This window comes from Rhinatrema bivittatum, chromosome 7 (genome assembly GCF_901001135.1).
Source record: "Rhinatrema bivittatum chromosome 7, aRhiBiv1.1, whole genome shotgun sequence".
In the NCBI taxonomy this organism is placed as follows: Eukaryota; Metazoa; Chordata; class Amphibia; order Gymnophiona; family Rhinatrematidae; genus Rhinatrema; species Rhinatrema bivittatum.
This window is the reverse complement of record NC_042621.1, coordinates 149543190-149569749: the sequence shown is the minus strand read 5'-3', so window position 1 is coordinate 149569749 and position 26560 is coordinate 149543190. Positions and strand designations below refer to the sequence as shown.

Below are 26560 nucleotides of genomic sequence, written 5' to 3'. Positions count from 1 at the left end.
TCTCCAAAGGGAAGACTGGCTGTGCTCTCTTAGAACTCTAGGACGCCTACACACACATTTCAATTACTCCGTCAAATCGCAGATTCCTGCAGTTCCTAGTAGGCCCAAAACACTTCCAATATCGAGTGTTACCATTCGGCCTAGTATCTGCCCCACAAATCTTCACCAAGTCTCAGGGGCAGTGTCCACGTCTCAGGAGTCAGTGTCCACGTCTACCCCTATCTCGACGATTGGTTGATCAGGGCTCCTACTCAACAAGCTGCACAGACGTCTCTGTCTCACGTACCATACCCTGATCTCCCTAGAGTTTCTCATAAACTATCCAAAATCCATGCTAGTTCCCTCTCAAACAGTATTGTTCATAGGGGCCAACTTGGACACTCTAAAAGCGAAAGCCTTCCTACCTCGGGATCATGCTTTCACTCTCGTTTCTCTGGCCCATCGACTGCAGTCTCGAAAACACTCAACTGCACGTCACTGATCTTACTGGGTCATATGGCCTCCTTGGTACATGTCACGCCCATGGCCCGCCTGGCCATGAGAGTAATTGAGTGGACTTTAAAATCGCAGTGGATTCAGTCTTCTCAGCCAATGTTCACATCACCAAACAGCTCTGCTTATCGCTGGCTTGGTGGATAAACCAATTCAATCTGCTTTAAGGCATTTTATTTCATGCTCAATAAGACGCACAGACATTTTCCCCCCACTTTTGGGGAAAAAAGAGTGAGTCTTACAGAGCGATAAATGCGGTAATTAAAATGCTATATATTTCTCCCTCTTGGTTGTTAAAAAATAAGTGCCTCAAGTTATGTAAAAATACTTAAAATAGTATAAAATAGCTCTTAGTCATTCCCTCCAAATGCACTTCCGAAAAGCCAGGTTTTCAAATTCTTTTTGAATGATTTTCTTTCTGCTTGGGTCCTTAACTCAACAGGCATCTCATTCCATAGTTTTGGGCCAGCGAGGGAGATACTTCTCTCTCTTACTTTTCTAAGATGGGCTGTTTTAACTGAGGCTATTGTTAGCATTCCTGTATTGGCTGACCTCAAGTTTCTCTACCTTCAAAGGCAATTTTTTCTTGTGGCAATCTGTTCAGCATGTCTGGTTTCCAAGCTGCAAGATCTTTCTTGCCATGAGCTGTGACTCTGGGGATGGTACAGCTTAAGGCTGTACCTTCCTTATTGCTGAAAGTGGTTTCAGAAGTTTCAATTGTTTCATTTTATGCCCCTGCCCACACTGGAGGGGTTAGTGAGGAGAGTGGGTTTCGTTTTTTGTGTGCCTTGGATGTCTAGTGGCATCGGAAGAGGTACTTGAAGATTTCTGAATCTTTCAGATAGTTGGATTGATTGTTTATGCTCCATAGTGGAGGTAATCAAGGGGATCCGGCAATGTGGATGCCGAGATTTCTTTCTCTAAGTTAGAGTGCATTCCACTAGAACTTAGGTGGTATCGTGTGTGGAGAGTTGGTTATTCTCTCCTGCCAGGATTACCTGAGCAGTGACATGGTCTGCATTGCACACCTTCCCAAACACTGTCGCTTGGACGTTCGGGCTCCGAAAGGCTTAGCCTTCGCATGTTGCGGTATTGATTGCACCACGGGCAGCCTCCCACCCTGTTTGTTAGTAGCTTTTGTACATCCCACTCGTGTGGATTGGCCTGCCTGAGTGCAGAGGAAAGAGAAATTACTACTTACCAATTTCCTTTCCTCTAAGGGAGACAGGCCAATCCACAACCCACCCTCGGCTGCCTATTGTCTTATAGTTCGTCCCTTCTTACGGATGCTGCAGACTGTTATTCTCTTCATTTGTTGGACTGGTAAATTACATGACCAGTTCCTGAGATTAGTGCATGCTAATGTTTTTGGCTGAACTCCGTGTTCCTCATTGAGTGGAAACATAAGTGGTTGACAGTTAATCATGTTCTCGTATAACCAGTTTGTCCACAGTTATCTTTTCAGACAATATTGGTGGGCTGATGTCGGGGTGGGGCTTATATGGCTGTGATGTCAGCTTTTGCTCCGTCTCCATCTGCTAGTAAATGTGCATAACCCACTTGTGTGTGGATTGGCCTGCCTTCCTTAGAGGAAAGGAAATTATCAGGTAAGTAGTAATTTCTCCATCCTTATGGTTTGTTGATAATTTTATATTCTCACAGGACAAGCAAGATGGTAGTCCTCACATATGGGTGACATCATCAGGATGGAGCCCAATCACGGAACACTTTTGTCAAAGTTTCCAGAACTTTGACTGGCCCCTACTGGGCATGCCCAGCATAGCACTAACCCTGCAGCCAGCAGGGATCCCCCCTTCAGTCTTCTTTTTTCCGCGCAGCAGTAGCTTTGCGGTTAAGGAGCTCTGCAGAGATTCCTGACAGGAATTTTCCTCACGGAATTACTAAAAGCTAATTTGCCCCACAGGGGTCCCTCCTTTAACTTTTCCAAGCTGCGGTACTCCGGTAAGTTTTTACCCGTTTTTCCGTCGATTACCGTCTAGTTTGGCTTTCGCGGCCTACTGGCCGTCGACCGTACCGCGGCTAAATTTTTTCCATGGCGTCGGGGTTCCGTCGGTGCCCGGACTGTAATTGCACCATGTCCATTACAGACCCCCATAAAGTCTGTGTAATGTGTCTTGGACGAGAGCACAATGTCTTGACCTGCACCAAATGTGCCCTAATGACACCAAAAGGTCGCAAGGTCAGAATGGAGAAGATGGAACTTCTCTTCCGTGCTCAAACCCCGACTCTGACCATTGCATCAACATCGTCAGAACCAGCTCCGTCAACTTCGCGCCGGCATCGACCTCCGGCCGGTGACCATCCAGTGTAGACGACATCTCGGCCTTCTACACCCTCTACTCCCCCTCAGGACCGAGGGGATCGAAGAGACAAAATCGACATCGAAAGTCTCGGACCATCGAGGGAGCAAAATCATCGACTTCTCCATCATCTGAGCTGCCGTCGAAGAAACCCCGTCCAGAAAAGGCACCAACCTTTTTGGTGACCAGGTCACCGAGGCAACCCTCACCCGACAGAGTATTGGGAGCCGCGACTCTGCCTTTAACGGTGGTCCCTCTGGCTATACCTCTGCCTCCTTCTTCTGTTCCGGAGCCAGGGCTGCTTGCTCCAGGTCTCCGAGAAGAACTGGACCAAATGTTTCAGGAGTCCATCGACAAGGCGATGCAAAGACTCCAGGTTCCTCAGACACCAATACCAATTGTGGAACCAACCACCGACCCGATTCTGGCAGCGTTGGCACTGCTGCTCTCCAGGATGGAAATGCTCATTGCCCTTTTTCCACCGATGGACCCCGGGTCACCGATGGCTCCAGTGCCCTCCCCGCTTACTTTGTCATCGGGAGGAGAAACACCGTTCCACATCCCTCCATCGGGAGTTCTGCCTCAGCCATTGATGCCGATACATCCCTCGCCACCGATCCAACCATCGGTGCAGATACGCCCGTCGGTGCCACCGAGCCATCCCTCGATGCCTGCACCGGTGCCTTCGATGCCTTCATTGGTGCCTCCAATTATTCCTTCGATCCCTTCGGAGCCTAGACCAGGACCCTCAGGTATCCCACCACCCCGTCCCCCTTTAGCTCCTAGAGGGGCAGGTGCTGATCCCTATGATATCTGGACTGATGGTTCCTCCCCAGACACCGATGATTTGCCTTCACCACCTTCACCCACTGAAAGTAGAAAGTGTTCTCCTCCAGAGGACCTTTACTTTATAAATTTTGTGAAGGAAATGTCTGAATTGGTTCCCTTCCAATTACAGACTGAACAAGATGATAGACATCAGATGATGGAGTTGCTTCAATTCCTGGATGCTCCCAAAGAAATAACCTCCAACCCTATCCACCAGGTTCTTCTAGCTCTCCTCAAGAAGAGCTGGGAACATTCTGGATCCATTGCTCCAGTCCACAGAAAAGCTGACACTACCTATTTGGTGCAGTCAGCTCCACGTTTTCAAAATCCTCAATTGGATCACCAATCTGTAGTGGTAGAATCTGCAGAGAAAAGAGCAAAATGATCAAAGCCTCACACTTCTTTTCCTCCTGGCAAGGAACAGAAGTTTCTAGATGCCATTGGTCGCCGTGTCTTCCAAGGATCAATGCTCATCTCCTGAATTGCCGCTTATCAGCTCTATATGGCCCAATATAATAGGGTCATTTTCAAGCAGCTGCAAGATTTAAGACTTCCTGCCTCAGCAATTTCAAGAGCAATTCCAAACCCTAGTAAACAAGGGGTTTGAGGCAGGCAAGCATGAGATCAGATCATCCTACGATATCTTTGATACTGCTACTAGAGTATCTGCAGCAGCTATTTCGGCAAGGAGATGGACCTGGCTCAGTTCTTCTCACCTTCGCCCTGAGGTACAAGATAGGTTATCTGACCTACCCTGTGTAGGAGATAATCTGTTTGGAGAACAGATTCAACGGACGGTGGTGGAATTTAAGGACCATCATGAGATCCTAAGACAGCTCTCTGATGTCTTCTGACTACTCTTCCAAACAGCCCTTCCGAAAGGACTCTAAAAAGTCATTCTTCCGCCCGAAGTCCCACCCGCCACCAGTCAGATCCCGTTCCACGAGGCCTTTTCAAAAAGCCCAGTCTCGTCAGACACAGAAACAAAAGCCGCAAGCAGCTCCTCAACCAGGTCCTGCTTCAGGTTTTTGACTTCTACCTAGAGAGCAGCAGCCAGCTTCCATTGCCTCACATACCAGTGGGAGGTCGATTGTGCCTCTTCAACATTTGGCACTCAATCACCTCGGACCAGTGTTACTGGCGATAATTGCTCAGGCTTACCATCTGAACTTTCTCTCCGTGCCACCGGACTCCCCACCTCTACTGACGTGGAGAACATCCAATCACTCCATCCTTCTGGATCAGGAGGTCTCCTTCCTTCTCCATTTAAGGCAATAGAACCCGTACCCTACTCTCAGCACGGCCTAGGATTCTATTCCTGGTACTTTCTAATCCCCAAAAAATCAGGAGGCGTTCGTCCTATTCTGGACCTACGGGCCCGCAACAAGTACCTCCAGTGGGAGAAGTTCAAGATGGTAACCTTAGGCTCGCTTCTTCCTCTTCTACAAAGAGAAGACTGGATCTGCTCTCTCGACCTCCAGGACACATACACTCATATTGCGATAACGCCATCTCATCGCAAATACCTGAGGTTTCTAGTAGACCCCAAGCACTACCTGTACCGAGTGCTTCCATTTGGCCTACCGTCTGCCCCACGAGTCTTCACAAAATGCCTCGTAGTGGTTGCAGCCTTCCTAAGGACTCAGAGTGTTGGCGCTCTACCCCTATCTAGACGATTGGTTAATCAGGGCTCCCACTCAGCAAGCTGCTCTGTCGTCCCTCAATCTAACCTTACACACTCTAATTTCATTAGGATTTCTCGTCAATTACGACGAATCCTCTTTAGTCCCATCTCAAACCTTGTCGTTCATTGGGGCAGACTTGGACACCTTGCTGGCAAAGGCTTTTCTACCTCGACAGCGTGCTCTCACTCTCGTGTCTCTTGCGCACCAGCTGCAGTCTCAGCACTCCGTGACTGCATGCTACTTTCTCATCCTCCTGGGACAAATGGCGTCCTTGGTGCAAGTAACACCAGTGGCCCGTTTGGCTATGCGAGTCATGCAGTGGACTCTACGGTCACAATGGACTCAAAGCATTCAGCCCCTGTAGACCATTGTCCACGTAACAGACTCACTCCATCAGTCTCTTGCCTGGTGGAGAAATCAGAACAATCTCCTCCAAGGCTTGCCTTTTCACGGTCCAGACCCTCAATTAATTCTCACCACCGATGCTTCCAACCTCGACTGGGGAGCCCATGTGGCCAAACTGCAGACACAAGGATCTTGGTCTCCAGAGGACGCCAAATACCAAATAAATTTCCTGGAGCTTCAAGCAATCAGATATGCTCTCAGGGCTTTTCAGAATCGCCTCTCAAATCCTGCCGTCCTGATCCAGACGGACAACCAAGTGGCCATGTGGTACATCAACAAACAGGAAGGCACGGGCTCCTTCCTTCTGTGTCAGGAAGCTGAACAGATATGGGCGGAAACTCTCTTCCATTTGATATACCTCAAGGCCACCTGGTTGCCGGGAGTGGACAATGTGTGGCAGACAAGCTAAGTTGCATCTTTCTACCGCACGCGTGGTCTCTCAACCCCTCAGTAGCGACCTCCATCTTCCAACACTGGGGATATCCTCAAATAGACCTCTTTGCATCTCCTCAAAACCGCAAAGTAGAGAACTTCTGCTCTCTCATTCGCAGCAAACACTCTCAATCCAGAGACACATTCTCCCTCTCATGGGCAACCGGTCTACTTTATGCATTCCCTCCACTTCCTCTTCTCTCGAAAACTCTTGTGAAGTTACGTCAGGACAAGGGAACCATGATCCTGATAGCACCTTACTGGCCACGCCAGTGTGGTTTTTGCTTGTTAAAACAAGCAAAAACCACACTTTGAAATGTCTGTATGCCAATGCCAGAAGTCTAAGAAGTAAGATGGGAGAGTTAGTGTATAGTAGCAAATGATGAGATTGACATAATTGGCATCACAGAGACTTGGTGGAAGGAGGATAACCAATGGGACAGTGCTATATCAGGGTACAAATTATATTGCAATGATAGGGAGGATCAACTTGATGGGGGTGTGGCACTTTATGTCCGGGAGGGTATAGAGTCCAACAGGATAAAGATCATACAAGAGAGTAAATGCTCAGTAGAATCTATATGGGTAGAAATCCCATGTGTGTTGGGTAAGAGTATAGTGGTAGGAGTATACTACTGTCCACCTGGACAAAATGGTCAGACAGATGATGAAATGCTAAGAGAAATCAGGGAAGCAAACCAATTTGGCAGTGCAATAAGAATGGGAGATTTCAATTACCCCAATATTGACTGGGTAAACGTAACATCAGGACTTGCTAGAGACATAAAGTTCCTGGATGTAATAAATGATTGCTTCATGGAGCAATTGGTTCAAGAACCAACAAGAGAGGGAGCTATTTTAGATTTAATTCTTAGTGGAACGCAAGATTTGGTGAGAGAAGTTACGGTGGTGGGGCCACTTGGCAACAGTGATCAAAACATAGAAACATAGAAATGACGGTAGAAGAAGACCAAATGGCCCATCCAGTCTGCCCAGCAAGCTTCCCTCATTTTTTCTCTCATACTTATCTGTTTCTCTTAGCTCTTGGTTCTAATTCCCTTCCACCCCCGCCATTAATGTAGAGAGCGGTGATGGAGCTGATCAAATTTAAACTAATAACTGGAAGGGGGACAATAAGTAAATCTGCAGCTCTAACACTAAATTTTAAAAAGGGAAACTTTGATAAAATGAGGAAAATAGAAAAAAAACTGAAAGGTGCAGCTGCAAAGGTTGTGTTCAACAAGCTTGGACATTGTTTAAAAATACAATCCTAGAGGTGCAGTCCATATGTATTCCACGCATTAAGAAAGGTGGAAGGAAAGCAAAACGATTACCGTCATGGTTAAAAGGTGAGGTGAAAGAGGCTATTTTAGCCAAAAACACATCCTTCAAAAATTGGAAGAAGGATCTATCTGAAGAAAATAGGATAAAACAAACATTGTCAAGTTAAGAGTAAAACATTGATAAGACAGGCAAAGACAGAATTTGAAATGAAGTTGGCCATAGAGGCAAAATCTCATAATAAAAACCTTTTTAAATATATCCAAAGCAAGAAACCTGTGAGGGAGTCGGTTGGACCATTAGATGACAGAGGGGTTAAAGGGGCTCTTAGGTAAGATAAGGCCATTGCAGACAGACTAAATGAATTCTTTGCCTCCGTGTTTACGAATGAGGATTTTGGGGAGATACCAGTTCCGGAGATGGTTTTCAGGGGTGATGAGTCAGACGAACTGAACAAAATCACTGTGAACCTGGAAGATGTAGTAGGCCAGATTAGCAAGCTAAAGAGTAGCAGATCACCTGGACCAGATGGTATGCATCCTAGGGTTCTGAAGGAACTAAAAAATGAAATTTCTGATCTATTAAAATTTGTAACCTATCATTAAAATCATCCATTGTACCTGAAGACTGGCCAATGTAACCCCAATATTTAAAAAAGGCTCCAGGGGCGATCCGGGTAACTATAGACCAGCGAGTCTGACCTCAGTGCCGGGAAAAATAGTGGAAACTATTCTCAAGATCAAAATCGTAGAACACATAGAAAGACATGATTTAATGGGACACAGTCAACATGGATTTACCCAAGGGAAGTCTTCCCTAACAAATCTGCTTCATTTTTTTTGAAGGGGTTAATAAACATGTGGATAAAAGTGAACCGGTAGATGTAGTGTATTTGGATTTTCAGAAGGCGTTTGACAAAGGCCCTCATGAGAGGCTTCTACGAAAACTAAAATGTCATGGGATAGGAGGCGCTGTCCTTTCGTGGATTACAAACTGATTTAAAGACAGGAAACAGAGAGTAGGATTAAATGGTCAATTTTCTCAGTGGAAAAGGGTAAACGGTGGAGTGCCTCAGGGATCTCTACTTGGACGGTGCTTTTCAATATATATATATAAACGATCTGTAAAGGAATACGACGAGTGAGGTTATCAAATTTGCGTATGATACAAAATTATTCAGAGTAGTTACATTACAGGAGGACCTTGCAAGACTGGAAGATTGGGCAACCAAATGGCAGATGAAATTTAATGTGGACAAGTGCAAGGTGTTGCATATAGGGAAAAATAACCCTTGCTGTAGTTACACGATGTTATGTTCCATATTAGGAGCTACCACCCAGGAAAAAGATCTAGGCATCATAGTGGATAATACTTTAAAATTGTCTGCTCAGTGTGCTGCAGCAGTCAAAAAAGCAAATAGTATGTTAAGAATTATTAGGAAGTGAATGGTTAATAGAAAGGAAAATGTCATAATGCCTCTGTTTCGCTCCATGGTGAGACCGCACCTTGAATACTGTGTACAATTCTGGTCGCCGCATCTCAAAAAGGATATTGTTGCGATGGAGAAGGTACAGAGAAAGGGCAACCAAAATGATAACGGGGATGGAACAGCTCCCCTATGAGGAAAGGCTGAAGAGGTTAGGGCTGTTCAGCTTGGAGAAGAGACAGCTGAGGGGGATATGATAGAGGTCTTTAAGGTCATGAGAGGTCTTGAACGAGTAGATGTGACTCTGTTATTTACACTTTCGAATAATAGAAGGACTAGGGGGCATTCCATGAAGTTTACAAGTAGCACATTTAAGACTAATCGGAGAAAATTCTTTTTCACTCAACGCACAATAAAGCTGTGTAATTTATTGCCAGAGGATGTGGTTAGTGCAGTTAGTGTAGCTGGGTTCGAAAAAGGTTTGGATAAGTTCTTGGAAGAGAAGTCCATTAATGGCTATTAATCAATTTTACTTAGGGAATAGCCACTGCTATTAATTGCATCAGTAGCATGGGTTCTTCTTAGTGTTTGGGTAATTGCCAGGTTCTTGTGGCCTGGTTTTGGCCTCTGTTGTAAACAGGATGCTGGGCTTGATGGACCCTTGGTCTGACCCAGCTTGGCAATTTCTTATGTTCTTATGTTCCCGGATCTCTCCATTCGTAGGCACATTCCCTTGGGAAAAGACCCGTTTCTGATCACTCAAAACGACTGGTGCCTCCGCCACCCCAATCTTCAAGCCTTGTCCCTGACAGCATGGATGTTGAAAGGTTAATCCTTCAACCGCTTAACCTTTCTGAACCAGTTTCCCGTATCTTGATTGCTTCCCGGAAGCCTTCCACGAGAAAATCTTACTCTTACAAATGGAACAGGTTTACGTCATGGTGTTCTTCTCAGTCCCTTGACCCCTTTACCTGTCCAGTCACGAAGTTTTTGGACTATCTCAGGCACTTGTCAGAGTCAGGACTAAAAACTTCTTCCATCAGAGAATGCATGTCATTGTGGTAGCCGCCTTCCATAAAGGTGTTGGGGATGTTCCTATATCAGTACAACCCCTTGTAACACATTTTCTGAAAGGCTTGCTTCACCTCAAGCCTCCACTGCGTCCTCCGGCCTCTTCTTGGTACTTTAACCTGGTTTTGGGTCGGCTCATGAAACCACCATTCGAGCTTCTTCACTCTTGTGACCTTCGATATCTCACATGGAAAGTAATTTTCCTTTTGGCTATCACTTCAGCTCGCAGAGTTAGTGAATTACAGGCCCTGGTTACCTATCCGCCTTACACTAAACTTCTGCAGGGACCAGGCAGTACTCCGCACTCACCCTAAATTCTTCCCAGGTAGTTTCGGATTTACGTCTAAATCAATCCATCATACTACCTACCTTTTTTCCCAGGCCCCATTCCAATCCAGGAGAACAGGCTCTGCATACCCTTGACTGTAAACGGGCTCTAGCGTTCTACCTAGACCATACAGCTGCCCACTGGGAAAGCACTCAATTGTTTCTCTTTCCATCCTAACAAGTTAGGAAAGCCTGTGAGTAAGCAGACTCTCTCCTCCTGGTTGGCGGACTGCATATCCTTTTGCTATCAGCAAGCAGGCATTCCATTTCAAGACCGTGTTAAGGCACACTCTTTGAGGGCCATGGCGACTTCAGTAGCACACCTACTGACATTTGTAGGGCTGCCACTTGAAGTTCTCTCCACACCTTTGCAGCCCACTATTGCTTGGACAAAGCTGGAAGACAAGATTCCATCTTCGGCCAGTCTGCCCTTCGTAACCTGTTCACAACATGACGTACCAACTCCCTTCCACCTGCCCGTTAGGGTTCAGGTTGCCCTCAGCCAAATTTTATCCCAGGCCTAATGCTTTGCAGACCTGGGTACATTTGGTGCATTACTCGGACATCCTCAGCTCAGTACTCACCCATATGTGAGGACTACCATCCTGCTTGTCCTGCGAGAAAGCAAATGTTGCTTACCTGTAACAGGTGTTCTCACAGGACAGCAGGATGTTAGTCCTCACGAAACCCGCCCGCCGCCCCGCGGTGTTGGGTTTGTAACATTTTATTATTTTATTTTTCGGCACTGCCTGTAGCTTTTAAATAAGACTGATGGGGGGGGGGACCCCTTCTGGCTGCACGGTTTGTGCCGTGCTGGGCATGCCCAGTAGGGGCCAGTCAAAGTTCTATAAACTTTGACAAAAGTGTTCCGTGATTGGGCTCCATCCTGTGATGTCACCCATATGTGAGGACTAGCATCCTGCTGTCCTTTGAGAACACCTGTTACAGGTAAGCAACATTTATTTGCTTTTTCATGTTTAGTAAAATTATGTAATCTGCCTTTCTGTAAAACATCCTAATTTTATTATACAGATTAATACTGTAAACCAGAATTGATTAAACTGACTGACAGGGTGAGCTGAAATGGGATCCATTTCCATCCAAATTTCTTAGAGCAGCCTTTAGACCTATAATGTATTTATTTTTCAGCTTTATACTGTTGTACAGCATGTGAAGCACTTCAATGATGTAGTAGAATTTGGTGAAAATCAAGAGTTTACTGATGATATTGAGTACTTGCTGAGTGGACTGAAGAGTAATCAGCCCATAAACACACGTTGCCTTAGGTAAGCCTAGCAGTTTTGTTTTTTATATGTACCTTATTCCCCAAAAAAGTTTTTATATATTGCTTTTTTCTTCCTTAATGGCATTTCCCTCATCAGTCAGACTGTTTACTATCATTTACTTCCTATGGTCATAGATCCAGCATGCAGCATTAAGCTTTCCATGTGAACTTACTAGGTTCCTGTATTGTTTTGAAGGCTTTTTAAATATGGTTCTCTCATATATCAACAGTTGTAAAACAAATTTGGTGATGTTTTCTGAAAATATCACCCTTTAACCCAACCCTAGTTATTTCTGGAAAATCATTTGGTCTGTCCTATTCAAGAGACTGTTGAAACATGTTGCAGGCCGGCTCAGTGGCAGTGTTGGGCACTGTTTTGCCCAAGGTTCCTAGTTCAGTCCCCAGGTCAGTTTTAGGTTTCCCAGATTGGATGGGACTGGGGATGCTGTAGAGCAGGGGTCAGGAACCTATGGCTCGCGAGCCAGATGTGGCTTTTTTGATGGCTCCATCTGGCTCGCAGACCAATCTTTAATAAAAAAGTAAAAATCTAACAAAACCCCCCACCCTCCTGATGCTCCCCAAGACCTCCAAAATTAATTTACTACAACCTCCCACCCTCCTGATCCCCCCAAGACCTGCCAAAAGTCCCTGGTGGTCCAGCGGGGGTCCAGGAGCGGTCCGGGAGCGATCTCCTGGACTAGGGCTGTCGGCTGCCAGTAGTCAAAATGGCATCACCTAGATAGGATTATAGACAGTGCTGGGGAGGAGCCGGCTGCCATGATACATGTGGGCACCAACGACATAGGAAAATGTGGGGGAGAGGTTCTGGAAGCCAAATTTAGGATTTTAGGTAGGAAGCTGAAATCCAGAACCTCCAGGGTGGCATTCTCTGAAATGCTTCCTGTTCCACGTGCAGTTCCCCAGAGGCAGGCAGAGCTCCAGTTTCAATGCGTGATGAGACGATGGTGCAGGGAAGAGGGATTCAGCTTTGTAAGGAACTGGGGAAACTTTTGGGGAAAGGGGAGACTTTTCCAAAAGGATGGGTCCACCTTAACCAGAGTGGAACCAAGCTGCTGGCACTAACTTTCAAAACTGAGATAGAGCAGCTTTTAAACCTGAACAAGGGGGAAAGCAGACAGTCATTCAGCAGTGCATGGTTCAGAGAAATGTATCCTTGAAGGATACTAATGAAACAGGAGAGTTAGGGCATCCCAACAGAGAGGTTCCATTAAAAGCAAACATAGTCCATGTGCCTATATGTAAAAAAATCACCGAAGCTAATGATTTCCGAATTATCCCTAACAACTGAAAAGCAGGTTGTTAATACAAAGAAAAAACACACTTTGAAATGTCTGTATGCCAATGCCAGAAGTCTAAGTAGTAAGACAGGAGAGTTAGAGTGTATAGCAGCAAATGATTGACATAATTGGCATCACAGAGACTTGGTGGAAGGAGCATAACCAATGGGATAGTGCTATATCAGGGTACAAATTATATCACAATGATAGGGAGAATCAACTTGGTGGGGGTGTGGCACTTTAGGTCTGGGAGGATATAGAGTCCAACAGGATAGAGATCATACAAGAGACTAAATGCTCAGTAGAATCTATATGGGTAGAAATCCCATGTGTGTTGGGTAAGAGTATAGTGATAGGAGTATACTACCGTCCACCGGGACAAAATGGTCAGACAGATGATGAAATGCTAAGAGAAATCAGGGAAGCAAACCAATTTGGCAGTGCAAAAATAACTGGAGATTTCAATTACCCCAATATTGACTGGGTAAATGTAATATCAGGACTTGCTAGAGACAAAGTTCCTGGATGTAATAAATGACTGCTTCATGGAGTAACTGGTTCAGGAACCAACAAGAGAAGGAGCTATTTTAGATTTGGTGAGAGAGGTAATGGTGGTGGGGCCACTTGGCAACAGTGATCATAACATGATCAAATTTAAACTAATAACTGGAAGGGGGACAAAAATAAATCTGCAGCTCTAATACTAAACTTTCAAAAGGGAAACTTTGATAAAATGAGGAAAATTGTTAGAAAAAAAACTGAAAGGTGCAGCTGCAGAAGTTGTGTTCAGGCATGGACACTGTTTAAAAATACAATCCTAGAGGCGCAGTCCATATGTATTCCACACATTAAGAAAGGTGGAAGGAAGGCAAAACGATTACCGTCCTGGTTAAAAGGTGAGGTTGAAGAGGCTATTTTAGCCAAAAACAAATCCTTCAAAAACTGGAAGGAGGATCCATCTGAAGAAAATAGGATAAAACATAAGCATTGTCAAGTTAAGTGTAAAAACATTATTAAGACAGGCGAAGAGAGAATTTGAAAAGAAATTGGCCATAGAGGCAAAAACTCATAATAAAAACTTTTTAAAATATCCAAAGCAAGAAACCTGTGAGGGAGTCGGTAGGACCATTAGATGACTGAGGGGTTAAAGGGGGCTCTTAGGGAAGATAAGGCCATTGCAGAAAGACTAAATGAATTCTTTGCTTCCGTGTTTTCTAATGAGGATGTTGGGGAGATACCTGTTCCGGAGATGGTTTTCAGAGGTGATGAGTCAGACGAATTGAACGTAATTACTGTGAACATGGAAGATGTTGTAGGCCAGATTGACAAACTAAAGAGTAACAAATCACCTGGACCGGATTGTATGCATCCGAGGGTACTGAAGGAACTAAAAAATGAAATTTCTGATCTATTAGCTAAAATTTGTAACCTATCATTAAAATCATCAAAATCGTAGAACATATAAAAAGACATGGTTTAATGGAAAACAGTCTTTACCGAAGGGAAGTCTTGCCTAACAAATCTTCATTTTTTTGAAGGGTTTAATAAACATGTGGATAAAGGTGAACCGGTAGATGTAGTATATTTGTATTTTCAGAAGGTGTTTGACAAAGTCCCTCATGAGAGGCTTCTAAGAAAACTAAAAAGTCATGGGATAGGAGGCGATGTCCTTTCGTGGATTATAAATTGGTTAAAAGACAGGAAACAGAGTAGGATTAAATGGTCAGCTTTCTCAGAGGAAAAGGGTAAACCGTGGAGTACCTCAGGGATCTGTACTTGGACCGGTGCTTTTCAATATATATATCAATGATCTGGAAAGGAATACGACGAGTGAGTTTATCAAATTTGCGGATGATACAAAATTATTCAGAGTAGTTAAATCACAAGCGGATTGTGATACATTACAGGAGGACCTTGCAAGACTGGAAGATTGGGCATCCAAATGGCAGATGAAATTTAATGTGGACAAGAATAAGGTGTTGCATATAGGGAAAAATAACCCTTGCTGTAGTTACACGATGTTAGGTTCCATATTAGGAGCTACCACCCAGGAAAAAGATCTAGGCATCATAGTGGATAATACTTTAAAATTGTCGGCTCAGTGTGCTGCATCAGTCAAAAAAGCAAACAGAATATTAGGAATTATTAGGAAGGGAATGGTTAATAAAACGGAAAATGTCATAATGCCTCTATATCGCTCCATGGTGAAGACCATACCTTGAATACTGTGTGCAATTCTGGTCGCTGCATCTCAAAAAAGATATAGTTGCGATGGAGAAGGTACAGAGAAGGGCAACCAAAATGATAAAGGGGATGGAACAGCTCCCCTATGAGCAAAGGCTGAAGAGGTTAGGGCTGTTTAGCTTGGTGAAGAGACGGCTGAGGGGGGATATGATAGAGGTTTTTAAGATCACGAGAGGTCTTGAACTAGTAGATGTGAATCTGTTATTTACACTTTCGAATAATTGAAGGACTAGGGGGCATTTCATGAAGTTAGCAGGTAGCACATTTAAGACTAATCTGAGAACATTCTTTTTCACTCAATACACAATAAAGCTCTGGAATTTGTTGCCAGAGGATGTGGTTAGTGCAGTTAGTGTAGCTGGGTTCAAAAAAGGTTTGGATAAGTTCTTGGAGGAGAAGTCCATTAATGGCTATTAATCAACTTTACTTAGGGAATAGCCACTGCTATTAATTGCATCAGTAGCATGGGATCTTCTTAGTGTTTGGGTAATTGCCAGGTTCTTGTGGCTCGGTTTGGCCTCTGTTGGAAACGGGATGCTGGGCTTGATGGACCCTTGGTCTGACCCAGCATGGCAATTTCTTATGTTCTGATCTTCAGAAAGGCTTCATAAGACCCTCCAAGTCTCCTGCCGGTGCAGGCTGCTTCTTCGTGGGGAAGGATTGAACATTACATCCATGCATTGACTACAGAGATCTAAACGAGATCACTGTAAAGGATCGTTATCTCTTACCACTCATCTCAGAGCTATTCGATAGACTACATGGAGCCAAGATATTGTCCAAGCTTGATCTCAAAGGAGCCTATAATCTCCTTCGCATCCACTCTGACGATGAATGGAAAACTGCTTTTAATACCCGAGATGGGCACTTTGAATACCTGATGATGCCCTTCTGCCTGTGCAACGCCCTGGCTGTCTTCCAAAACATGATGAACGACATTCTGCATAATCTACTCTACCAAGGTGTCGTGGTGTACTTAAACAACATCTTGATATTTTCCCAGGACCTGAATACTCATCTGGAATTGTCAAAGGAGTGCTGCAGAGACTTCGCGAGAATCGCTTATATGCCAAGTTGTCTAAATGCGAATTCCACAAAGAATCTGTGCCCTTCTTAGGGTACATTGTTTTGAACAAAGGTTTCCGGATGGACCCTTAGAAGCTTGAGAGTATTAAAAAATGGACTTAACCCACGAGTCTGAAAGCTCTTAAATGATTTCTTGGATTTACCAACTACTACAGAACCTTCATCAAGAATTACTCTTCACTGACTGTTCCATTAACAGCGATGACTAAGAAAGGTGCCATTGTCGCCAATTGGTCTACAGAAGCTGTGACAGCATTCCAGAAGCTAAAAGACACCTTCTCAAGTAAGCCATGCCTCCGCCATCCGGACCCTGCATGGCCCTTCATCGTGGACGTCGATGCCTCGGATGTAGGCATAGGAGCTGTGCTAAGCAGGACTAGTGACTCTAAGATTTTGCATCCATGTTCTTCTCCCGACGTTTCTCGGCATTGGGGATAAAGAACTGCTGGCAATAAAGATGGCATTTGAAGAGTGGCGTCCCTGACTTGAAGGTGCACAACATCAGATCACTGTTTACATTGATCATAAGAATCTGGAGTACCTTTGTCACACCCAGCATCTTAACCATTGACAGGTGAGGTGGTCCCTGTTCTTCAACATATTTGACTTTGTGCTGAAATATCGCCCTGGAGATAAGACCGATAGAGCCGATGCACTATCTCACTCCTTTCTCTCTGAAGACATACCTGATGAACCCCAGCATATCATTGACCCGAAGAGAGTGATTCTGACAGCTACACATCCGGTACCTCTGGGCAAGACCATTGTATCCTGCAATCTAAGGAAGAAACTGTTGGCATGGGCTCACGATTCGAAACTGGCTGGACATCCTGGACAACAAAGAACTCTGGCTAAGTTACAGAAGTACTACTGCTGGCCCATCATGAAGGAAGACACTTGCGTACGTAGCTTCCTGTCCCAATTGTGCCAGACATAAACCTCCGCCTTGATGTCCTTAGGTCCTGCTTCATCATTTACCAGTACCTGATGAGCCCTGGACCACATTGCTATAGACTTTGTGGTAGACTTACCATTTTCTGGAGGTAACAAAACCATCTGGGTTCCAGTGGATCGATTCTCGAAGATGGCTCACTTTGTGGCTCTCCCTGGCTTGCCTCCAGCTTTGGAGCTTGCTAAACTATTCATCAGACACTTCTTTCGCCTACACAGCATGTCTAAACATTTTGTCTCTGACAGAGGAGCTCAATTTACTGCAAAATTCTGGAAAGCTTTGTGTAAGAAGTTTGATATCACACTTGACCCCAGCTCTGCATACCATCCTCAGTCAAATAGCCAAACTGAGAGAATGAATAGGACACTCAAGCAGTTCCTACGTGCCTTTGTTGGTTCACGTCAGAATGACTGGGCTGAACTGTTGCCCTAGGCTGAATTCGCCATCAACTCACATCCAGCATCATCTACTGGATCTACACTTTTTGAAGTGATCTATGGATGACAACCCTTACGACCTATACCACTTCCACTTTGTGTCGTCCCCGGCAGCTCAATCTACTGCCAAAGATATCCAACAACTCTGGATTAAGACTAAAGAGATGCTCCAAAAAGCTGGACTAAGAGCTAAGAAGGGCTATGACGCTCACCATTTCAAGGCTCCTGAATTCCAGCCTGGTGACAAGGTCTGGCTGTCTACCAAACATCTGAGACTCAAGCTACCATCAGCTCGATTTGCTCCACACTTTGTCGGACCCTTTCCTATCCTCCGACGACTGGGTACACACAGTCTGAAACTTCCTCCAGCAATGAAGATTCATAATGCGTTCCATGTTTCGCTGCTGAAACCGCTTGTTCTTAGCGAGTTTTCCACCAAGACACTTGAACCTACTCCTGTTGATGCAGAAGAAGACATCGAGTACAAGGTTGATGCCATCCTTGATGTAAGAAAGAGAGGCAGAGTTTGGGAATACCTCCTTTCATGGGAGGGTTACGGACCTGAAGAAAATTCTTGGGAACCTTTGGCTAATATCATGGACAAGGAGATGCTTCGTCAATTCCACCTTTCGCATCCCCAGAAACCAAGACCAGGTAGGGGGTCTGGTGGGGGCCCTTTGAAGGGGGGTACTGTTGCGTCCGTCTGTCTCAGACGGCTTCGACCTCTGTGCCTCACCTTTCTTCCTGCTCTCTCTGCTAGCCTTGGGAAGATGGCTGTCGCTGCGTCATGCCGCACTTCCGGTGTCCCTGGAACAGCAATGGCAAGGCTATTCGCCATGTTTCTCCTGAGAGCCTCCTAGGGTATGCGTGCACGCCACTCGTGTCTTTATCCACTTCATGGCGGGAATCTCCGGGGCGTCCCCCTCGAGTGACGTCACGCCATCCGGGTATTTAGCCTGCCCTTTGTTTGTTAACAATTTGAGTTAGCAAGGATTGGAATGCCTCCGGTCTGAGCTATTATGCCGCTTCCGTGCTGCCGGTGGAAGCTCTTTCTACCCTTCGGGGTTATTCATCTAACCCGGGTACCCGCTCCTCGGGGGCCATTTGCTTTCTTTCAGGTTCCTGTCTGGGATACCAGGTACTCGCTCCTCGAGGGCCTGCTCTCCCTGCCTTTGTACCTGCAATCCAACTACCTCTGCTTGCTGGAAACTCCATCTATACAGCTACCAACTTAGTGAGTAATCTAACCTTTATCAGTCTGTCTCATCTACAGCTCGGCACTAGGAACCTGCATCCGGAATTCCCTATACTACTGTGTGCTGTTAACATCTACCATTGTGAGACGGGTCTCCTCTGCCAGATCACCTCACTACTGCCACCTCTGGTGGTATCATTCTGCTGTACAATAAGTCAAATCTTCTGTGTTTGCGTGTCTCGAGTCTAGCCTAGTACTGCGGTTCCTCATGGGGCTCCTCCCCATGGGAGTGGCCATCACCAGAGTACCCAAGAATCCACTCAAACACCTCAAAACCATAACCAAGCATAAATAAAATAGTTTTCTTTTTCAAGATGTTAATCCAGTGAAAATGGACTGTGCCATATTGTGTCTAGTAATGAAATCAGTGATGTCATTCTGAGCTTTATAAAATGTGGTTATTTAGTGCTTTAAAAAGAAATATTAAAGAATACATCATAGCAGTGAACAATAAAGTGAAACTTATGTCAGTGAAGTTATATTTATATTGTTAAGAGAAAAGAAAGTGTTTTCCTAGCATGTGGATAGATGGATTCAGGACCAGTGGGTTATGCACCTCTACCAGCAAATGGAGACGGAGCAAACTGACGTCAAAGTGTAAATAGTCCTGCAGTGGACATCAGCCTGCCAGTATTCTCCATCTCCACCAGATGGTGGGTGTGCATCCCCTTCTGGGTATTGCTTCAAATTTTAGAAGGAGAATTAAAAAAAAATTTTGATTGCTCTGCTCTCCTGAGGTGATACCAAATCGTCCCTCCCCCAGTTGAGAATTCCTGAGGTGATTTCCAAGGTCCTCAGATGTGTGTCTTGGTCTGGCAGTTGGTTTTCAGCAATGTGGACTTAGCTGATTGTACAGCTTAAAGGAAACAGGTGCCGTAAGGCGACTGTGGTGGTGATGGTAGATGCCCTCTCCCCCCGCAGTAGGAAAACGTCTGTACTCAGCCGGGAAGGGCTGAGCATCAGGTAAGTTTAAAAAAAACCAAACCTGACAGACAGTGAAGGAGGGTTTTTTAGACAATCCCCTTCTCACAGGACAAGCAGGATGGTAGTCCTCACATATGGGTGACATCATCAGGATGGAGCCCAATCACGGAACACTTTTGTTAGTTTCTAGAACTTTGACTGGCACTACTGAGCATGCCCAGCATGCCACCAACTCTGCATCCAGCATGGGTCCCCCTTCAATCTTTTTTTCCGCACAGCTTTTGCCACATGGAGTTAGGTGGTCTCTCACACATTCTTGACAGGAATTTTTCTTCAGAAATTTCTTTCAAATTTTGCAAATGTTTTCACCACATCTGGGGTCCCTGTTCTTCGCCATCAATAACCGCGACCGTAGGGTAAGTTTTTACTTCCTTTTCGGTCGGTTCCCATCGGTTACCAGTTTTAGGCCTGACTGGCACCGACCGCACGCTCCCTAAATTTTCGACGGCAGCGATGAGTTTTCATCGATGCCCTGATTGTCCTAGGACAGTGTCTATCACAGACCCTCACCAGGTTTGTGTTCTTTGTCTGGGCCCTACCCTTGACGTGGACTCGTGTACCAACTGTGCCCAAATGACCCATAAGGGACGCGGGGCTCAGTTGGAGAAAATGGCTTTATTTCATACAAAGCAGCGTCCGTCATCGACACAGTCTCCAGCCAAGTCGCGTCATTGGTCCAACACCGATGACTCTACGTCGACGTTAAAGACTTCAGCGTCTATGTCCTCGGTGCTGGCCATGGAGAAAGCAGAGCACCCAGAGAAGCATAGGCATAGAAAATCCGTGCCGTCTGAACCAGGTGCATCGGTGGCATCCTCTTCAAAGTCCACCGAAGAAAAAGGCCCGTGCTGAGGAGCCCCCAACCTCCTCTGATCCGGGTGCACCGAGGCATTCCCTGCCTTCTGTCGGTGTGGCAACCGAGACTCCACTGGGACCGGTGGACCCTCCGGCGACGCCATACCTGCCTCCTACTCCGGACCTGGTATTAACCACACCAGAGTTCCATGAGGAATTGAACCGGATGGTTCAAGAGGCAGTGGTACAGGCTCTACATGGACTCCCGAAGCCTTAGACGCTGATACCCATGCTTGCTCCGATCCTCGACAAACTAGATGTCCTCATCGGTGCTCTGCCATCGGCACCAGGGAAAACACCGATACCACTCGGTCCATCGACGCCCATTCAGCTCTCCTCAGATGAGGAGAGTCCTTCGATGCCAGACCCGGTTCCAGGGCCTTCTGGAGCGTTTCCACAGAGGCGCCCACAGAAGACACAGACTCCTTCGGTGCCGCTTCGTCCTTTGCCGATGCCAGCCCTGATGCCGCCGATGCCTTCAATGCCTCGACCTCCTCCGGCCGGAGAAGGTCCCTTATTGCCATCTGGGCCACCGTTGGATGCGGGGATCAACCTTACCAGCCATGGTCCGATGACTCTTCTGATTCCCAGGACACTGGTGATATACCTTCTGAGCCTTCTCCACCTGAAGAACGACACAGATCCCCACCAGAGGACTTCTCCTTCATAAAGTTTATTAAGGAAATGTCGGAGACTATACCTTTTGCCCTTCAAACTGAAGAAGACTCCAGGCACAAGATGCTGGAAGTGCTTCAGTTCGTCAGTGCACCGAAAGAAATGATGTCCATTCCGGTTCATGATGTACTGCTTGATCTCCTGCATCACAACTGGGAACACTCAGGTACAGTCCCACTGGTCAACCATAAGACTGATGCTACCTATTTGGTCCAGTTGGCGCCTGGCTTCCAAAAACCTCAGTTGTCCCATCATTCAGTGGTTGTAGAATCTGCCCAGAAAAAGGCCAGGAGGCCACGGCTTCACTCTTCGGCACCTCCTGGGAAAGAACAAAAATTCCTCTATGCTTTTGGGCGTAGAGTTTTTCATGGCTCTATGTTGATCTCTCGTTTTGCAGCATATCAACTTTATATGACCCAATACAACAGAAATTTATTCAAGCAATAGCAGGAATTTTCTGATTCTCTCCCGGATCAGTTCCAAGACCAACTGAACTCCATTATAAAAAAGGGCTTTGATGCAGGTAAGCATGAGGTAAGATCCGCTTATGACATCTTTGATGTCAGCAGCTGGAATAAGTGCAAGGAAGTGGGCATGGCTGAAATCCTCGGATTTACGCCCAGAGGTTCAGGACCACTTAGCAGACCTCCCCTGAATAGGGGACAATCTCTTTGGTGAGAAGATCCAAGAAACTGTCGCCCAGCTCAAAGATAACAATGAGACGCTGCGACAGCTCTCGGCTGTGCACGCTGACTTCTCTACCTCTTCTAAGCAGCCGTTCAGAAGAGAGGCGAAGCGATCTACTTACAAGGCATAGCGATACTATCCTCCACTGGCTAGGTCTCGTCCATCTAGGCCCTATCAGAAGCCTCTACCTCAGCAACCTAGGCCTCAGAAGACACAGCCTTCTACACAACCTGGCCCTGCCTAGGGATTTTGACTCCCTACTAGAGAGCGATTGTCATCTTCCACCTCTGCCATGCCTGCCAGTCGGCGGCTGGCTTTGCCACTTCACCAACATGTGGCACAAGATCATCACAGATCAGTGGGTCCAGTCTGTTGTAGCTCAAGGTTACTATCTAAACTTCCTCTCCGTACCATCGGACTCTCCACCTCGGCTGAGGTGGAGTTCCACAGACCATGCTCAACTCCTACAGGAGGAGATAGCTTCCCTTCTAGAGACCAACGCCATAGAACAAGTTCGTCCTTTGCAAAGGGGACAGGGCTTTTACTCCCTTTATTTTTTAATACCAAAAAAGATGGGAGGCATTCGCCCCATATTAGTCCTTGGTGCCCTAAACAAACACCTTTGGAAAGAGAAGTTCAGAATGGTAACCTTAGGCTCTCTACTCCCTCTTCTCCAACAGGGAGATTGGCTTTGCTCTCTAGATCTAAAGGACGCGTACATGGACATAGCAATTACCCCGTCTCACAGAAAATACCTCCGGTTCCTTGTCTGAAACCAGCACTTCCAGTACCGAGTGCTTCCGTTCGGCCTGGCGTCAGCCCTTTGTGTCTTCTCAAAATGCCTGGCAGTGGTAGCCACATACTTAAGGCGACTGGGCACTCACGTCTACCCTTATCTAGACGACTGGTTACTGAGGGCTCAGTCTGCAGAGGCGGTTCCTCAATCCCTCCATCTCACCTTGCGACTACTACTGTCCTTGGGATTTCTAATCAGTTATCAGAAATCCAATCTGACTCCGTCCCAATCTCTTTCCTTTATCAGAGCAAATCTCAACACCATCCAAGCAAAGGCTTTTCTTCCCAGGGACCGAGCTCATACGCTGGCACTGCTTGCACACACTGTACAATCTCGCCGAACCACAACTGCTCATCATGTTCTCATTTTGTTGGGACACATGGCATCCTCATTCCATGTTACACCGATGGCTCGACTTGTCATGCGTGTAACACAGTGGACATTAAAATCCCAGTGGTCTCAGGCCCACCATCCAATGTCCAACATTGTCCATGTCACCAGGCAGCTTCGTCTCACTGGCTTGGTGGATCCAGGAGTCCAACCTGATTAGAGGGCTACCGTTCCAAGCTCCAGAACCTCAGATAATTCTGACAACAGACGCTTCCACTCTAGGTTGGGGAGCACATGTCAGCCACCTGCAAACTCAGGGAATCTGGTCTGCAGCAGAAGCACACCATCAGATAAACTTTCTGGAGCTCAGGGTGATCAGATATGCCCTTCTAGCCTTCAAGGATTGCTTAGCCGAAAAGACAATCCTCATCCAAACAGACAAGTAGTGATGTGGTAAATCAACAAGCAGGGTGGAACTGGCTCCTACCTACTGTGTCAGGAAGTGACTCAGATTTGGGCTTTAGCTCTGTCTCATTCCATGCTGCTGAGAACGACCTACCTGGCAGGCGTGGACAATGTTCTAGCGGACAAACTCAGTCGTACATTTCAGCCCCAAGAGTGGTCCCTGAACCCCACGGTAGCGGAGCAAATATTTCAGAAGTCGGGGTATCCTAGCATTGACCTCTTTGTTTCGATTCACAACCGCAAAGTGGAGAAATTCTGCTCCCTACATCGCAGTCACAAAACTCCACCAAGGGACGCCTTCGCCCTCTCTTGGGCAACAGGTCTCCTGTATGCCTACCCCCCACTTCCACTAATCACCAAGATTCTCGTGAAGCTACATCGGGACAAGGGTCTCGTGATTCTCATAGATCCCTACTGGCCGCGACAGGTGTGGTTTCCCATCCTTCGCGACCTCTCAATCCACCAACAAATTTGCCTAGGCACAGACCCGTCTCTGATATCTCAGAAGAACAGACAACTGCGCCATCCCAACCTCCAGGCCTTGTCGCTGACAGCTTGGATGTTGAAAGGCTAATCGTACGGCCTCTCGATCTCTCGGATTTTGTATCCCAGGTCCTGGTAGCTTCATGAAAGCCTTCTATTAGAAGATCTTATCTTTCTAAATGGAAAAGGTTTTCATTATGGTGCACTTCAAAGGACTTAGATCCCTTTACCTGTCCAACAACGAAGTTTCTAGATTACCTCTGGCACCTCTCTGAGTCAGGTCTACAAACTTCCTCCATTAGAGTGCATGTCAGTGCGGTAGCCACTTTCCATAAGGGTACAGGGGATGTCTCTATTTCGACACAACCCTTAGTAGAGCGCTTTATGAAGGGCTTGCTGCACCTCAAGCCCCCTCTCCGTCCTCCGGCCCCTGCTTGGGACCTTAATGTGGTATTAGTGCGTCTCATGAAACCTACATTTGAGCCTCTGCACTCCTGCAAGTTACGGCATCTCACTTGGAAGGTGCTTTTCCTTCTTGCTTTGACGTCCGCTCACAGGATTAGTGAGCTGCAGGTGCTGGTTACTTACCCCCTTACACAAAATGTCTTCATGATCGGGTGGTCCTTCGCACTCATCCTAAATTTCTACCGAAAGTAGTCTGAGTTCCATTTATATCAATCCATAGTTTTGCCTACTTTCTTTCCAAAACCTCACTCTCATCCAGGTGAGCGGGCTCTGCACTCCCTGGACTGCAAGCGCGTGCTAGCCTTTTATTTGGAACGCATGGCAGGCCATAGGAAATCCACCCAGCTATTTCTTTTGATAAAATTAAACTTGGAAACCCGGTGGGAAAGAAGACCCTGTCCTCCTGGCTGGCGGACTGTATTGTCTTCCGCTCCAGGGATGCGTTAAAGCGCACTCTATTAGAGCAATGGCAACATTGGTAGCACACCTTCATTCTGTACCTCTTGCTGACATTTGCAAAGCAGCTACTTGGCGTTCTCTCCATACCTTCGCAGCTCATTGTTGCCTGGACAAAACTGGCACCCAAGATTCTATCTTTGGCCAGTTTGTTCTGCGCAGTTTATTCTCAGCTTAATACCCAACTTCCTTCCAACAGCCCACTGGGATTTTTAGGTTACCCTTTTTATCCAAAAATCACCCCTGTTGTGTTGTGTTCCTGTTGCACGTCTTTGGGTGATTTTTGGTACATTGCTTGGGCATCCTCAGTTCGCTAATCACCCATATGTGAGGACTACCATCCTCCTTGTCCTGTGAGAAAGCAGAGTTGCTTAACTGTAACAGGTGTTCTCACAGGACAGCAGAATGTTAGTCCTCACGGAACCCACCTACCACCTCGCAGAGTTGGGTATGCTTGCGATTTATTTTATTTTTCGCACGTACTTTTACTATACACAAGACTGAAGAGGGACCCCCTGCTGGATGCAGGTTTGGTGGCATTCTGGGCATGCTCAGTAGTACCAGTCAAAGTTCTAGAAACTTTGACAAAAGTGTTCCATGATTGGGCTCCATCCTGATGATGTCACCCATATGTGAGGACTAACATCCTGCTGTCCTGTGAGAACACCTGTTACAGGTAAGCAACTCTGCTTTCCCTGGTCTCTGAGCACTGCGCGCCGTTCCAGCGTTTGTCCTGCCCCGAGGGAAGTCCAGGGATGTGGGGCAGCCTGGCGGGTTGAGAAGCCTCTTTTGGCTAGGCCACCCTCCAATGCTTTTCCACTGCGTGCTGTGTGGTAGGCCGCTACTGTTTTCGCGCGCTTTTACGTACATGTTCGACTGCCCTCTATAGAACGTCAGTTCAACGGTGCATCTCGATGTGCATCCAGGTTGTGGGCACTTAGTTGAGTCTGCTTGTACGTCCAGGTTATGTGGCATTCAGCTTGGTCACATGTTTATCCTGTGCACAATAATTGGGCGTACATTTGTGCGCACTTAAGTTGAGACTCCTAGTTCTCTGAGCTCTTGGACGCCTATATATCTGTCTATCTCTCTATCTCTATCAGTATATAATGGTGCCAATAGCTAAGAAGCCTAAGCGCCTTGCCTTGTGCGTGCCGCCTGTCATATTTGGTCATCTCAGCCTGGCGTGCCCTCTAACTTGTGCCAGCTCTGTTTAGAGGCTCGGGGACAGTTATCTTCCTTTGATTTAACTAAGCCTGATTCTTCCCATCCTGATGAAGTTATGGGTAAAGATGTGTCAAAAGAAATGCCTGATATTGGAACGCCCTTGACTGGTTTCCCCAGCAGGGGACGGCAGCTCAGTGGACACCGCACAAGTGCCTCCTGGTTTTAGCATGGATCCTTCTGTCTTTTCTTGGATAGAATTGTTTCAGGGATTGCAATCATTTCGTAAGGCACAGTCTTCAGCCCTGTCCAATCCTGTCAGGTCAGTTCCTCAGCGGTGGCCTCTCCCTCTTCTGGTACTCTTTGAACTGCAGG

General features: G+C 46.3%; 1 protein-coding gene across 4 annotated transcripts in view; it reads left to right on the top strand.

Moving 5' to 3' along the window:
• The window catches only part of WAPL (WAPL cohesin release factor), a 533375-nt gene that overhangs the window by 262121 nt on the left and 244694 nt on the right, over nucleotides 1-26560 (top strand). For all 4 annotated transcript variants that reach the window (XM_029609312.1, XM_029609314.1, XM_029609311.1 and 1 more), the window contains exon 7: nucleotides 11418-11554. In XM_029609312.1, coding sequence (XP_029465172.1) covers nucleotides 11418-11554 — 137 coding nt within the window. The remainder of the gene's footprint in view (nucleotides 1-11417; nucleotides 11555-26560) is intronic.